The sequence below is a fragment of the Maniola jurtina genome, chromosome 24, assembly GCF_905333055.1.
Source record: "Maniola jurtina chromosome 24, ilManJurt1.1, whole genome shotgun sequence".
NCBI classification, from domain to species: domain Eukaryota; kingdom Metazoa; phylum Arthropoda; class Insecta; order Lepidoptera; family Nymphalidae; genus Maniola; species Maniola jurtina.
This window is the reverse complement of record NC_060052.1, coordinates 3,445,876-3,460,629: the sequence shown is the minus strand read 5'-3', so window position 1 is coordinate 3,460,629 and position 14,754 is coordinate 3,445,876. Positions and strand designations below refer to the sequence as shown.

General features: G+C 36.7%; 1 protein-coding gene across 1 annotated transcript; it reads right to left on the bottom strand.

Annotated features, from left to right (window-relative positions):
* Positions 1-5,928: 5,928 nt before the first annotated feature.
* On the bottom strand, positions 5,929-13,724 carry LOC123877580. The gene is made up of 4 exons (XM_045924396.1): positions 13,648-13,724; positions 11,518-11,683; positions 10,749-10,843; positions 5,929-6,064 (listed from the first exon to the last, which is right to left on the bottom strand). The coding sequence occupies exons 1-4, from the start codon at positions 13,661-13,663 to the stop codon at positions 6,033-6,035; spliced, it is 309 nt and encodes a 102-aa protein (XP_045780352.1). The 5' UTR covers positions 13,664-13,724; the 3' UTR covers positions 5,929-6,032.
* Between the last annotated feature and the right edge of the window lie 1,030 nt (positions 13,725-14,754).

Genomic DNA, 14,754 nt, shown 5'->3' with positions numbered 1-14,754 from the left:
GTTTTAATTTTTTTTTTTTGAAAAGTAGCTGTTGACCTATCACAGTGATTTGACGCAAAAACAAGACTTCGAAACTTCATCAAACCAACAGATCTTACTATAAGAAGAAAATAATAAAAAGCTTACTGTCAAAACAAGTGATATTTTTAACCCCCGACCCAAAAAGAGGGGTGTTATAAGTTTGACGTGTGTATCTGTGTATCTGTGTTTCTGTGTATCTGTGTATCTGTGTGTCTGTGTATCTGTGTATCTGTGTATCTGTGTATCTGTCTGTGGCATCGTAGCGCCTAAACGAATGAACCGATTTTAATTTAGTTTTTTTTGTTGGAAAGGTGGCTTGATCGAGAGTGTTCTTAGCTATAATCTAAAAAAATTGGTTCAGCCGTTTAAAAGTATCCGCTCTTTTCTAGTAAAAGTATCCGCTCTTTTCTAGTTACTGTATAACCTTCACTTAATATATAATTATTATTCAATAAAACACACGAAAATCTGAAAATTTAGAGGTGAGTTAAAAAGTTTATCGGTGTCTGACAGGGGGTTGCCACGATTTTGTACAACTTTATTACCTGTTATCTCCCAAAGCCACCATGATCCAAACTTCATAGTCGCTGATCGTTCCTCCCTGTGTTGGGGACAATACGCAGAGAAACTTTCAGCTTTTATAAAATAACGAAGGTCTGGCACGTGCTGGTTCTTAATCCATTAGGGGCAAGTGGGAACAAAATTCTATTAAGTTCGTATGCCCCCGACAAGTGAAGGTTGTAACTAGAAAAGAGCTAACTTTCAAACGGCTGAACCGATTTCTTGGATTATAGTTAAGAATACTCTCGATCAAGCCACTTTTCAAACAAAAAAAAAATTAATTTAAAATCGGTTCATTAGCTTAGGAGTTACGATGCCACAGACAGATACACAGATACACACGTCAAACTTATAACACCCCTCTTTTTGGGTCGGGGGTCAAAAAGTAGTGTGTGCCACTCGGGGCCAAAATCTTGCTATGAAGACAAAAGACTAATGAATATTTATGAAGTAAGAAGCAAAAAATAAATTAAATATTTAGAAGGAGCAATTATGTCAAGCGCTAAGGAAAATTCGACGAGCGTGACTGTGCATAGTAAATTGAGCTAAGAAATTATTTAGTCCTAATTACTAACCAGATGCTGTGACAGCCTAGTGCTTAAAGACTGTCACTAATTAGAGGTCGGGGACTCAATCCCGGGCCGATGCCGGCTGCCGACCTATAAGAAATTCAGCAGAACTCTTTGATTTTCCGGGATAAAAAGTAGCCTACGTGTTAATCCAGGGTATAATCTATCTCCATTCCTTTCATCCATATCCGTTCAGCCGTTTTTCCGTGATTGAGTAACAAACATCCAAAACATCCAAACATCCACACTTTCGCATTTATAATATTAGTATGGATTAGGATTAGGATTAGGATTATTAGGGTTAGGATTGTACAACAAATTTACATAGGAATAAGGGTAAGGGGGTAAAAGAAGGGATTGTTTGTCTAGTCTACGTGGACGAAGCCGCGGCCATAAGCTACTTAGTTCTTTATAAATACTTACACTTTAAGGGTCAAGTGATCCTGAAAGCACGTGCCATATACCTATAAATCCTTTTTTATAAAAAGGACCGATTTATTTACGGAAGAGGCCGATTTGTTTACGAAAGGTGTCGATTTATTATAAAAGTAGAGCACTTTACTCTTTCTAGGTATGTAGATTCGTTATGATTGTACAAATAAATCCTACTATAACATTATAGTGATCTATCTACAAGCGCCGAAAATGTTGTCAAAAAAAATGCGATTTTTTTGCCACGTCTGTGGATGGGGTAAATGACAAGTGTAAATTAAAAATTTATAACACCCTCGACAAGTGAAGGTTACAGTAACTAGAAAATAGCTGATAACTTTCAAACGGCTGAACCGATTTTCTTGGATTATAGCTAAGAACACTCTCGATCAAGCCACCTTTCAAAGAATAAAAACTAAATTAAAATCGGTTCATTCGTTTAGGCGCTACGATGCCACAGACAGATACACAGATACACACGTCAAACTTATAACACCCCTCTTTTTGGGTCGGGGGTTAAAAATTGCTATGTCAAAGCAGTGCGTTACCCTGTGTACACTATAACTGCACCGATAGACTAAAATAATGTGTTGAGACGTCATTGTTTTAGTGCTCACTCTGAAATTATTACTTTGTTCGTTTTGAACTCACTGAAGAAATGTAAATATGTCATTAAACACTGCCAATTTGCAGTAGAATGCGCTATGAACCGATTAGTTAGAGGCTTTATATCCATACTTAATATTATAAATGCGAAAGTGTGTCTGTCTGCTACCTTTTCACGGCCCAACAGTTTAACCGATTCTGACGGGTACAGGGTTAGCTTATATCCCGGAGACGGACATAGGCTACTTTTTATCCCAGAAAATCAAAGAGTTCCCACAGGATTCCTAAAACCCCATCCGCTTAACCGATTTGTATGAAATTTGGAACCGAGGTAGCTTGCATCCCTGTTATTGACATAGGCATTTTATCCCGGAAAATCAAACAGTTCCCATGGGATCTTTAAAAACCTAAATCCACGCGGACGAAGTCGCGGGCATCCTCTAGAGTCTAGTGTCTTATAAATTAGTCTACATGAAAAGTTTGCGGTGCGTACGCATGCAGCTGTAATATGTGCGATCAGCTTTAACAGAAGTGAAATGAATTTTGCGAAAATCTTTTGTACTATTTTCTAAAGTTCAGTTTCAAAATGAAATATTAAGTATTGAAATTTAATGTAGCAGGTTGAGTCTGCGCTGAATTTATATTTCAATCTTGTAATATTATATTGTGCAGGGAATCCTGAATTTAATGGTGAATGCAGAAAGGTTTGTATTTATTCGTACTAAATGAGTAGGACTTAGGTATACTTATCATCAAATCAACTCATCACTAACGTCTGAATTCAAGTGAGTCTGAAGTCAAAATGGTACCAACTGTTATTATAACGAATGCTTATGAAAAGAGCAACCGCTGAGTTTCTTGCTGGTTCTTCTCGGTAGGAAAGGCATTCCAAAGCAATGGTAGATGCTCTTGACGATTCAAAAGTACTTGTAAAAGTCTAATTGAATAAAAAAATATTTTGAATCTGAATAAAGAATACGATCCAAAGACGCTTTAAAGCGTGTTTAAAGCTAACTCCCCAGACTCGCATACTTTTTATTTGCCTTTGCCCGTGTTTTCTTTTATTTTCCGGGATAAAAAGTAGCCTACCAGGATATTATCTATCTCCATTCCTTTCAGTCAAATCCGTCTAGTAGTTTTTGCGAGGAGTAACAAACATACACAAACACACACACACCCAAACTTTCGCCTTTATAATGTTAGTGTGATAGAAGTAGATAGGGTACATTCGATTAATCCACAGAATTTAGAATAGACCGTATAGAAGTATTAGAGAAGATTTAGAGCTAAGTACCGTTTTAGCCTGAGCTTTGAATCAATTATTGATCTAATTATTGTATCCTTGAACGCCTATTTTGACCGGACTGTACTAAAATTTATATCCCATAGTAAAATATGACCTTCAGAATATACTTTCAATAGAACCTAAAATACCTTATGATACCTTCTAAAGAAATGTAAATAATAGGCACCTTCTAGGCATCATCTGTGGTGTGATTGCAGTCAAGCGCAAGCTTATAATAATATAGTTAAAAATAAACAAAATAAAGCCCTATCGTATCCCACACACACACACACACACACACACACAAATCGTGTGCGGACAGGCCAGTGTTCCTGTAGTAGGTAGTAACTAGTAAAAGGAAATTAAATGAATTCGCTTGCACCTACGGAGTATCGGAGACATGGTACAGGTGCAAAGAACAATCATTTTAGTCTCAAAACTTCAAAACAAGTTCGCCATTTATAATTGAGTACCTAGAACTTAAATCTAGGTTATCTATTGGTCCGATAGCTGAACCCTAACGATCCCGACGGGCGGTAAAGTTATGAGACCATTCGTTATAGTGGCTGACACAAATATATAGGACAAGAAACTTTCTGTTGAAAATCTGTTATTATATTGTACTAGCCGATGCCCGCGACTTAGGCCCGCGTGGATTTAGGTTTTTTGAAATCCCGTGGGAACTCTTTGATTTTCCGGGATAAGAAGTAGCCTATGTGCTAATCCAGGATATTATCTATCTCCATTCCAAATTTCAGCCAAATCCGTCCAGTAGTTTTTGCGTGAAGGAGTAACAAACATACACACACACACACACACACACACATACAAACTTTCGCCTTTATAATATTAGTGTGAAGTGTGATAGGTGTAATAGAATCTCATGAAAAAATATTATGGCGAAATCATAACCCATGTTATAAACGGGATGGACCCCGGATCACGGGATTTCGAAAAGCCTAAATCCACGCGGGCATCGGCTAGTTGCAAATATATTCATGGATGGAATTAGGGTACTGGACTTTTTGTAATTTGTACCGACCGACCGACTTGTTGTATTTTGTAGACTCATCCGTGTTCTAACATTTTACCATATTTTTTGGCCGAATTTTCCGAGGCCGAAGCTAAGCCGGGTCGTTTGTTTTTCTTTTTGAGACAGGGAACATGGTAAAGAAAATCTCGTGCAGAGAGATTTTAATAAATGATTTCACGACAAAAGTTTAATTAAACTTGCATCTTGGCTTGTAAAAAATTCAAAACATTTTCATTCTATGAGTAGGTTGTACCAAAATGGTGGCTGAACTCATAGAGGCGTAATGAATGCACGTAGAATAAAAATTTTTCTGCCAAATTTTGAGGTCCCTTATCGCTTTATATTATGTAAATTAGCTTACGCCTGCTACTTCATCTGCGTCGACTACACTTTCAAACACCTATTTTATCCCCTTAGGTATTGAATTGAGGACAATCACACTATCACACTAGTATTATAAAGGCGAAAGTTTGTATGTGTGTGTGTGTGTGTGTGTGTGTGTGTGTGTGTGTGTTGTGTGTGTGTGTGTGTGTGTGTGTGTGTGTGTGTGTGTGTGTGTTTACCTAGAAAACCCGTTTACCTAGAAAAAGATGCCTATTCACTCTTGCTTTGAAGGTATTTAGGCTATACCTAAGTAAGTACGTGGCAGGAAACATGGACGCCAGACAGGACCACACCTAGCGGATTGTATCAGGAAAGTTTTGACAAACCTTTCGTGCGAGTAGTTACATACACACATACAGGTTAAACACATAACCGTCCTTTTGGGCTTCGCCGAAGTCGGGCAAAAACAATCTTGTTTATGTTTTGAAAATTAAAGATCAATCAGGGCCTTCCGCTTCCGGTTTGATAAAGTAATTTAAGAGCCCGGGCATTGATTGACACATCAATTAAGAGAAGTTTCCCTAGCGAGCTTCCTAGTGCGCTCTATACAAACTTAATTTGGCTTTCGTTTGAATTTCAATGAAATTTTGTAAATGTAAATAATATAATAACCTTGGCTGGCTAATCGGATTTTTTTTTTTTATTTAATTAATATATATTTTTAATTAAATTTAATAATTTTAATATTGTAAAATTAGAATAAGACGTTACTTTGTATGCCACTCCATGTCAGATTGTAGTTACTGTACCCATAAGCATAACATCTATTGTACCTACCCCTCAATCTACAGATAATAACTCAATAATAGCTTGTGGTTTGCCAGATTTCGTAAAATTATGTAATTTCGAAGTTACATGGGCTTAACTATACCTATGCTTGTAAATTTTTTGAAGCCTTCCGATTCGCACTTGGCCAGTGTGGAAAGCTATGGGCCAAACACTTCTCATTCTGAGAGGATACCTGTTTTTAGAAGTGTGTAATAGGTTAATCATGTTGATGATGAAAATATATCGACACGAAATAAAAAGGATGAAAATAATAGCAATATTCTTAAGAAATTTATTGACTAAATGACAGTAAATAAAGGCTGGCTCGTAGATCGTAAAAATTGTATTTTATTGTAAACGCCTTTCCTGTTACTCAGCACCGCTCGCGTTTGTAAACTCGCCAGTCTGTGGGAAGAAATAATAACTCAATTAATTATGCTAAATGTAGGCACGAGTTGCCTACATCAAAGTATTACGCCCAGGATTTGATATAACATTTCGATCCAAAATATAAGTCTAACCGTTGATTAACAGGGCTCTCTCCGTCACTCACTCCATACAATCGTAGTCCCAATTTCATTTGAATATTAAGCAACCAAAGTTCATGAAATTTTGCAGACATATTCTAGAAACTAATATCTGTGCCTGTAGTGTTTTAGATTTTTCTAAAAATATGTAGTTTTCAAATTACAGGGGCTCAAAGATTTGTATATGAATTTTTAAGACCGCGTAACTTTGAAACTGAATATTTTTACGGGGGGTGAATATGATACCCTCAATTTGACCTTGTAAGTTGTACGTCCATTACGACTTGGTGGTCCATTACTCTGGCAAAGGTAAACGTTACGTATGGCATCTTCTACACGAAGGCCGCGTTAGTTTATTGGAGTAGGTATCTGCCACAACGGTTATATCACACTAATATTATAAAGCCCAAAGTTTCTGTGTATGTGTGTGTGTGTGTGAGTATGTTTGTTACTCCTTCACGTAAAAACTACTGGACGGATTTCTACGGACGGGATATCCTGGATTAGCACATAGGCTACTTTTTATCCCGGAAAATCAAAGAGTTTCCACGGGATTTCGAAAAACCTAAATCTGCACGGGCGATCGCGGGCATCGGCTAGTCAAATATATTAACAGTTTCAAAATCTGGACAAAAAACGCAACCAACAACTAGTGCCTACTTAGTATACTACAAACAATATGCGGCCAACCCATTTAGCACGTAGCTCATTCGCTTTACGCTCATGAGCCCAGGTCAATTACGTCTACTGAGTACAATTTCTACAGGGTCATTTAGATGGTCCTATTAGCAGAGTGAACTAGAGTGAGGGAACTCTTGGTATGATCCTGATATGGTCAAATATTAGCTATGGTGACGAAAAACCAAAGACAAACAGGGCTACCTTAGAGCTCGTTCACACAGGCTGCGTAAGCGTAGACGTAGCGCGTACCATTGCGTAATGTATGGAACTGTATGAAACATGGCATACCGCTTGCGTGGCGTGAACGTTCACGGAGACGTAATGCGTGCAGTTACGTCTACGTGTTCACGCGCGTCACTACGCACGTGTCCGTGCTGCATACGCAGTTGGTATGAGTCGGCCATTAGTAGTTTTCTACTACTAATAGGTAACTCTAACAATACTAAGTTTATTATTACACCTACTAACAATATTAATTTAACATCTTATTCTATACTACTAACCTAGTTATTGCTAGTAGATTGCCTTACGACGAACTCTGTTTGGTTCGTAAACATCAAACATTTTATGATACGAAATGGGTCATAAGGGTAGTTTTCAAGATACAGAACAATAAATCGTGCACTTCGATCTGTCTAGACGTGGCGAATTATGTTTTATGGCCGCGAGAGGAAAGTCGGGTCCGAGAGCTGGCAGAAAGTTTGGAGAGGTGTTTGATACAAAGTTTAAATTTGTATTGTGATTTTTGGCGTCTATTGTTTCTTGTAGGGTGTTCAGATTATGTATAGCCAGACTGTTCTCTTTTTTTATTCACTATAGGCAAGCGCTTGACCACAATACACCTGATGGAAAGTGATGATGTGGTCCAAGATGGGACGCACTTACCTAGAAGGTGCCTATTCACTCTTGTTTTAGTTCACTGTTCACTTGTTCACTGGTAATAAGAACTTTAATTCATTAAGTATTAGTCTAGATAATTTACATGACTTTACAAAATATATATGTAAACGCGAGAAGGATTTGAAGTGACAACTGACAATCTAATAGCAATAACATGTGTATCCAGCTTCTATAATTCAACTTTTTAAATATATTTATTTATTTTGATCCGCTCCTGCTTCGTTCGGGTTGAATTTCTAAAATCCTTAGTAAATTTTTACGCAAAATCTCAAATTTTAGGCCTACCAGTTTAAGCAGTAATTCGATAGTAAGTAATATGTCAGATAGTCATTTTTTGTCTATTGAATGTCTAGAAATTCCAATATCAAAAATAACAGTTCTAATATTTTGACCATCACCAACCCATCGCCGCACCGGCTCACTACTCAGCATCGAATGAGATGGGTTTGGTCAAAGTCTACCACTCTGGTATTTAGTGTGGATTGGTAGACTTTACACACCTTTGAGAACATTTTGGACCACGCTAAGGCATACAGGTTTCCTCATAATGTTTTCTTTCGAGTTTTCGTTAAAGCTATGATATTTAACTGCTTAAAAGGCACATAACTCTCAAAAGTTAAAGGTTCTAGTCTATAAGTTGGTAAATCCAGAAGAATCGCCTTAAAAACACTAAGCTTTTATCAACCACCTTCGCAAAACTTCCAACAGCTCTCAGACTTTAGATATTGACGATAATTTATTTTATACCCACTGAAAAGATGACATTTGGAGTGAAGTCCTGTGTATAGTAGGTGAAATATCGCAAATACAAGAAAACCTCAGGTCCGAGAGCAATCAGTATGACACATCTCACGATTTAATATCGATAGAACTTTGCGAAATCCGTGAGAGAGCGTTAAAGCGACTCAAACTTTTGTCAGCTATAAAACGTGGTATTTCCAAACTTCATACATAGCCGGACATAAGCCTCGTCATCGTTGAATTTTATACAGTTTTTGTCACATTTTTATCTAGAGTTTTGTCATAGTCAAGTAATGATTTACTAGTGTTTATTTCGACTAGTCGAGAACACAACTTTGGTGAACTCATATTCTCGTATACAAATTTACGGCAGCTCTTCTTTGACTTGGGCGCGTTTGGAGCCCTCGTAGCTTTAGTTTTAGGTTTACATAAATAATTTATCACCGTTACATTTTTAGCTTACAAATCCAACTTATTGACAATCAAGTGAACATTGGTACCTATTTTGATTAAATGATTTGACTGAGCAATCTTCAACTTTTTCTCTTAATAACTGTCATTCTGATTGTGCTAGAACTGCTGAAATTACGTATGATTATACTTGGCCAGAAATTACATTTTATCTTTAACTTGCCTTAGATATTTTTGTCTAGACTGAGATTCAGTTTGTAGCTTGCGGAATGTAGTTATTTTTTTGTTTAGGTGCGAAAAAGTGTCATTATAGCATTATCATAAGCTAGTCTAGACTTTACAGTTTAAATTTACCATTTTTTAATTATGTTATTTTTGAGTTTGATTTTTTACAACCTCAAAGGACCGTTATGTGATTGGTATTAATTTCAACTTGATACTTCCACGCATTCCTGAGAATAAGGGTCAATTCACACCGCCGCGGAATGGAAGCGAATTTCTAAAATATTATAAAGCATATTGGCTTCTATCTCCACCACGTAAAACACAAACTCGCCCAAATGTAAAATTCGCCGGAATGCGCGGGAATTCCCGCGACTTCGCGGGAATTTTCTTTCTCAGTAGAAATTGATGCTTTATGGTGTGGAGATAGAAGTCAATATGCTATGTAATATTTTAGAAATTCGCTTCGATTCCGCCGCGGTGTAAGTTGAGCCTAAGGGTCTTGACTTAACAGACAGATGGACAGCGAAGCTTATTAGATAATAATAAAGACTGTAACGTAGTGATTTTATGAGGGTTCCTACTTCCTTTTAAGTTACGATAGCGTTAAAAATTTGTGGGTTTTCGTTTAACGGAATTTTCCCGGTTAGTTGATCTTTATCGCCTTTACATCTCCGTGGCCTAAGCATTTTCAAAGACGTTTTGAGATCAAAGAATTTTCTGCTTGATTTATCTTTATAAAGATGATCGCCAAAATATAAGTATGGAGTTTCTTTTATTAAAAGTTCTTGTCTATTTAATTACGACTTTTGGAATTTGTAACTTTAAAAAGAAGGATAAAATATTATTTTTAGTGGGTATTAAAAGCTTAAAGAGTATGATAATTTCACGCGCATTCTCAAAACCAGAGACGAAACTATTGAAAATCGCGTGATAATAAAAGTTTTTTTTAAATATTTTTATATCCTTTTATAGACTCTATATAGATTACTAAAGTGACATTCAAAATTAAGTTCCTTATCCTAATTCAAATTTACTTTCAACGTCTCGACAACGACAACCGAATCGACGATGTCTCTATTACCTAAGTTTGGAATACTTGCAATAGGTAAACTTGAAGTTTTGCATGTAGGCTTTATATCTATCTACAACATGGACCCCTACTATGACAAGATTTTCAAGAATTTGACCCGAGTAAAGTTGGAGCCGGTCAGCTATCTATACTAATCCATCCAATATCCATAATAATCCATACTAATATTATAAATGAGAAAGTGTGTCTGTCGGTCTGTCTGTCTGCTACCTTTTCACGGCCCACAGTTTAACCGATTCTGGCGAAATTTAGTACAGGGTTAGTTTATATCCCGGGGACGGACATAGGCTACTTTTTATCCCGAAAAATCAAAGAGTTCCCACGGGATTCCTAAAAACCCATCATGCATGACTTGCATGTTTGGTATCGAGGTAGCTTGCGTCCCTGTAATTGACTTAGGCAACTTTTTATCCCGGAAAATCAAACAGTTCCCAAGGGATCTTTAAAATCCTAAATCCACGCGGACGAAGGCGCGGCATCCTTTAGTTGTTAATAAGCAAAAAGGTATGCATACTTCTCCAAGTGTTACAGTTTTCGTATTGCATTTCGCAATAGTTTGGGAAGTTCCTGTAGTCCCCGTTATAGTTGCGGGCACATATTGCTTGTGTCCTGAAATATAATGATAAATTAGTATTCGAGAATTCCAAAACTTCAAGGACCTAAGTTAAAAACATAGGGAGGTATCCTATGTAATTTACTTAGGTATTAAACGGAATAGATGCAATCTTATGGAAATGAAAGATATTAAACAATATAGACTGATTGTATCCTGTTGGCTTTTATGAAAAGATTTTTATAATTTCAACTTCTTCAGAGAAGTCAGCAAGGAGTTCGTCAGTCCACTTTTCAAAATAATCACACTTCACACTATTATTATAGTATAGGGGAAAGTTTGTGTGTAGGTTTTATGTGTGTGTATGTTTGTTACTCCTTCACGCAAAAACTACTGGACGGATTTGGCTGAAATTTGGAATAGAGATAGATAATATCCTGGATTAGCACATAGGCTACTTTTTATCCCGGAAAATCAAAGAGTTCCCACGGGATTTAGAAAAACCTAAATCCACGTGGGCGACGTCGCGGGCATCGGCTAGTTAATTATATAGCAATGTGACTCTGGGTAGGATCCCGGGCCTAACCTCTAACTTTTTGGAGTTATTTTTAAATTAAATAGCTATTTGGAAATCAAATGTCTATTCCTATTACCAGTGGCCAAGCGCTTCTTAGAGGATAGAGGTCTGTGCTCAGTAGTGAGCCAGCAATGTTTGATGACAATGACTTACTTGTACATGGACGGACATTTCTCAATGAAGTTCCTGCAGCCCTTCACAAAGAAGTCCGTCGCCCAGAAGTTAGTGTCTTTAGGATATCTGATAACTGGTCGTCTATACTTCTTGGCTTGCTCACTGCTTTTGATTATGATTATGAGTATCAACAGTTTTGTTATACCTGAAAAAAAAGATTATGAAGTGCACTTTTTAGATGTTTGTCTAAGTGCCAAGTTGCCGCCAAGTGCGCAATTCAGTACATACAAGTGCAAATTAAAAGTTTATAACAACCCCGACAAGTGAAGGTTACTGTAACTAGAAAAGAGCTCATAACTTTCAAACGGCTAACCCGATTTTCTTGGATTATAGCTAAGAACACTCTCGACTAAGCCACCTTTCAAAAAAGAAAAACTAAATTAAAATTTAGGAGCTACGATGCCACAGACAGATACACAGATACACACGTCAAACTTACAACACCCCTCTTTTTGAGTCGGGGGCTAATAAATAAAATGGCTGTAACACTCGGAAGGAAGATAGACAGACAATCGCGTGGGTCAAAGTCTTTAATTTTTGGGATAAAAAGAAGCCAGGTCTTCAACTATAGGTATCCATTAAAAAATGAGGTCAATCCGTTGTTCCGTTGTGGCATGATAGAAGGACAAACCCACAAACAAACGTGTTAAGTGTAAGTTTGACGTGTATAGCTGTGTATCTGTGTAACTGTGTATCTGTGTATCTGTCTGTGGCATCGTAGCGCCTAAACGAATGAACCGATTTTAATTTAGTTTTTTTTGTTTGAAAGGTGGCTTGATTGAGAGTGTTCTTAGCTATAATCCAAAAATATTGGTACAGCCGTTTAAGAGTTATCAGCTCTTTTCTAGTTTTCTTGTAGAAAAGAAAGTTAGATAACCGTTAGGTTCATAATATTGTCAATTGACAAATGTCAAGCTGTCAAGATGGACGTTGCCTACATACATAATTATTTATTTGAAAATGATGTTTTGGAAAACTCAGACACTTTAGATCGTAGGCGCGGAATAGTCCAAGAAAATCAGTTCAGCCGTTTGAAAGTTATCAGGTCTTTTCGGTCTTTTCTAGTTGCTGTAACCTTCATTTGTCGGGGGTGTTATAAATTTTTAATTTACACTTGTTTAATATAAGTGATGACTGCCAATATTTTAACTAGTTGCCTGGCTCCGGAGCCTATATTATGCGAACCTAATTTTATTCTGACTCGCACTTGATCAGTCTTTTAATGTTTTTATATGAAAATTCAGGGCACTGTTTCAAGAAACTATATTTAACTCCAATACTCTACTATTTTTACGATGATAACACTTTCAATCTTATTGTTTGACATCGCGCAATTTTTAGTAGGTTTAGAAAATAAAACACGCATTTTAAACGTTGAACTACCTACCTACATTATATCTTGTAAACAGATTATATAAGATTTTAAAATAACCTCATAATTCCAAGCGCAGACCTCGGATTATAGTACGCAAAAAGATTGCGAATATAACTACTCTGTAACTCAAGCCGTCAACTGTCTTCAAAGAAACGATCCTTAAAAAATTGTAATAAGTACTTATGATCAACTCTCATCGACTCTTTGATAGAGAAGCTAAAATATAGTAATGAAGATATACATATTCTAACAGTATAATAATTGAGGAGCTGCTATACCTAAAGCGTCAAATGATGCCACTGATGCGTTTTGTGCTGAAATAAGATGGCATTATAGGTACTTAGAGGCCTTCCCGTTGTGCTATTCCCTTGTGCTCCGGGGTCAGCGGATAGCTATAAGACCTACCTACCTACCAAATTTCATGATTCTAGGTCAACGGGAATACCCTATAGGTTTCCTTGACAGACACGACAGACAGACAACGAAGTGATCTTAATATTAGAGTTAGATTTCCGTTTTTTTCCGTTTTTCCTTTTGAGGTCCAGAACCCTAAAAATGCGTAAAATCTATCACAGCTTCTCATAGTCTAAAGATGTCTCCTGTTAGACAATTAATATAGGTTTCCGACAAAAATCGGTCGTCTACGTTAGGTGTAAATAGTTTCACAAATATCACCCTAATTCCATCATCAGGGATTTCGTGTGGAAAATTAAATCGATCAGAAGGTACGTTACCATGTCGATTTCCCATATCGGTAGCCTTGAGAAACTCTAGGAATACCTTTTTCAATATAAACAACGAGTCAGGGTTTGGAAATCATTGGCTCTTATATTGTTATTTGTTAACTAAGTATACTGTAAACATCGGTTGGGCATGCTTTTTTTTGCTTATAATTTTTTTTATTTAGTTTATGTTTTTTTTCTTCTAATTTTTTTGGTAGAAAAATCTGCTTTTCAGATAGCTGGACTCTCGTGATTATGTGTGGAGTATGCCCGAAGTATACGAGTACCATTTGAAAAAGGACCTCGGATGTGTCGATACTATAGTGGGGCATACTTCGACTTTTCGCGAAAGTCCAGAAAATTTTAATATCAAAATGGTTTACTGCAGAGGCAAATTTTGTGTAGGTACCATCTATAAAATAATAGGGCAATGGCGCTTTTAATAATAATTTATGGACAATCGAGTGTTATATTGGTGCCAGGAAACAAACGAGTTTTGGCACGTAAAAACTGCAGGTTCAGCTGAATTTGGGCAGAGACCGAGGTCGTGCAAAATAAAGCGAGAAATCGTAATAGGATTCGTGGCTTGTTAGAACATTGGTGTTTAATGTCGCATGAAGTTCCGGTATTTGAACCATTTCTCGGCTCATTCTCCTTCAATTTATCATTTTCGCAATGTTTCACAAAGGTTTTGACATAGAAATCTATATCATACTAGACATTTCTGGTGTTTTCGCATGGATTTAGGAATAATGTGAAGATCCCGTTGGAAGTAGCCCATGTAGCCTTTCGGAATCCAGTTCGCTCTTTAACTGTTGGGCTGTTGATGCTCCTGTGTGACATATTTTCTTAAAAATAGAGAAAATAATTATTTGTTTATTTTAATGACAAATGTTTACAAACCCTGAAATAGCCGCGCTAGTAAAATTTTATGAGAATTCTATAACATTATATTATTATTAGTATAAAATGGTTTGTGAAAACAAAAAAGGAATATATTCTTTTGAAGTCTCACCCGTGCGATTTGCGTAGGTATAAGTTTATTTAAAATTATACCTTTAAATAATATATAAAAGGAAAAGCTGACTGACTGACTGACTGATCTATCAACGCCCAGCC

What these genes read in the sequence shown, in the direction of transcription:
- LOC123877580 (XM_045924396.1), bottom strand. An exon ending in AAATGTCCGTCCATGTACAA is followed by an intron (nt 10,844 to 11,517) that starts GTAAGTCATTGT and finishes ATTATATTTCAG; the next exon opens with GACACAAGCAATATGTGCCC. An exon ending in AAACTGTAACACTTGGAGAA is followed by an intron (nt 6,065 to 10,748) that starts GTATGCATACCT and finishes TTCTTCCCACAG; the next exon opens with ACTGGCGAGTTTACAAACGC.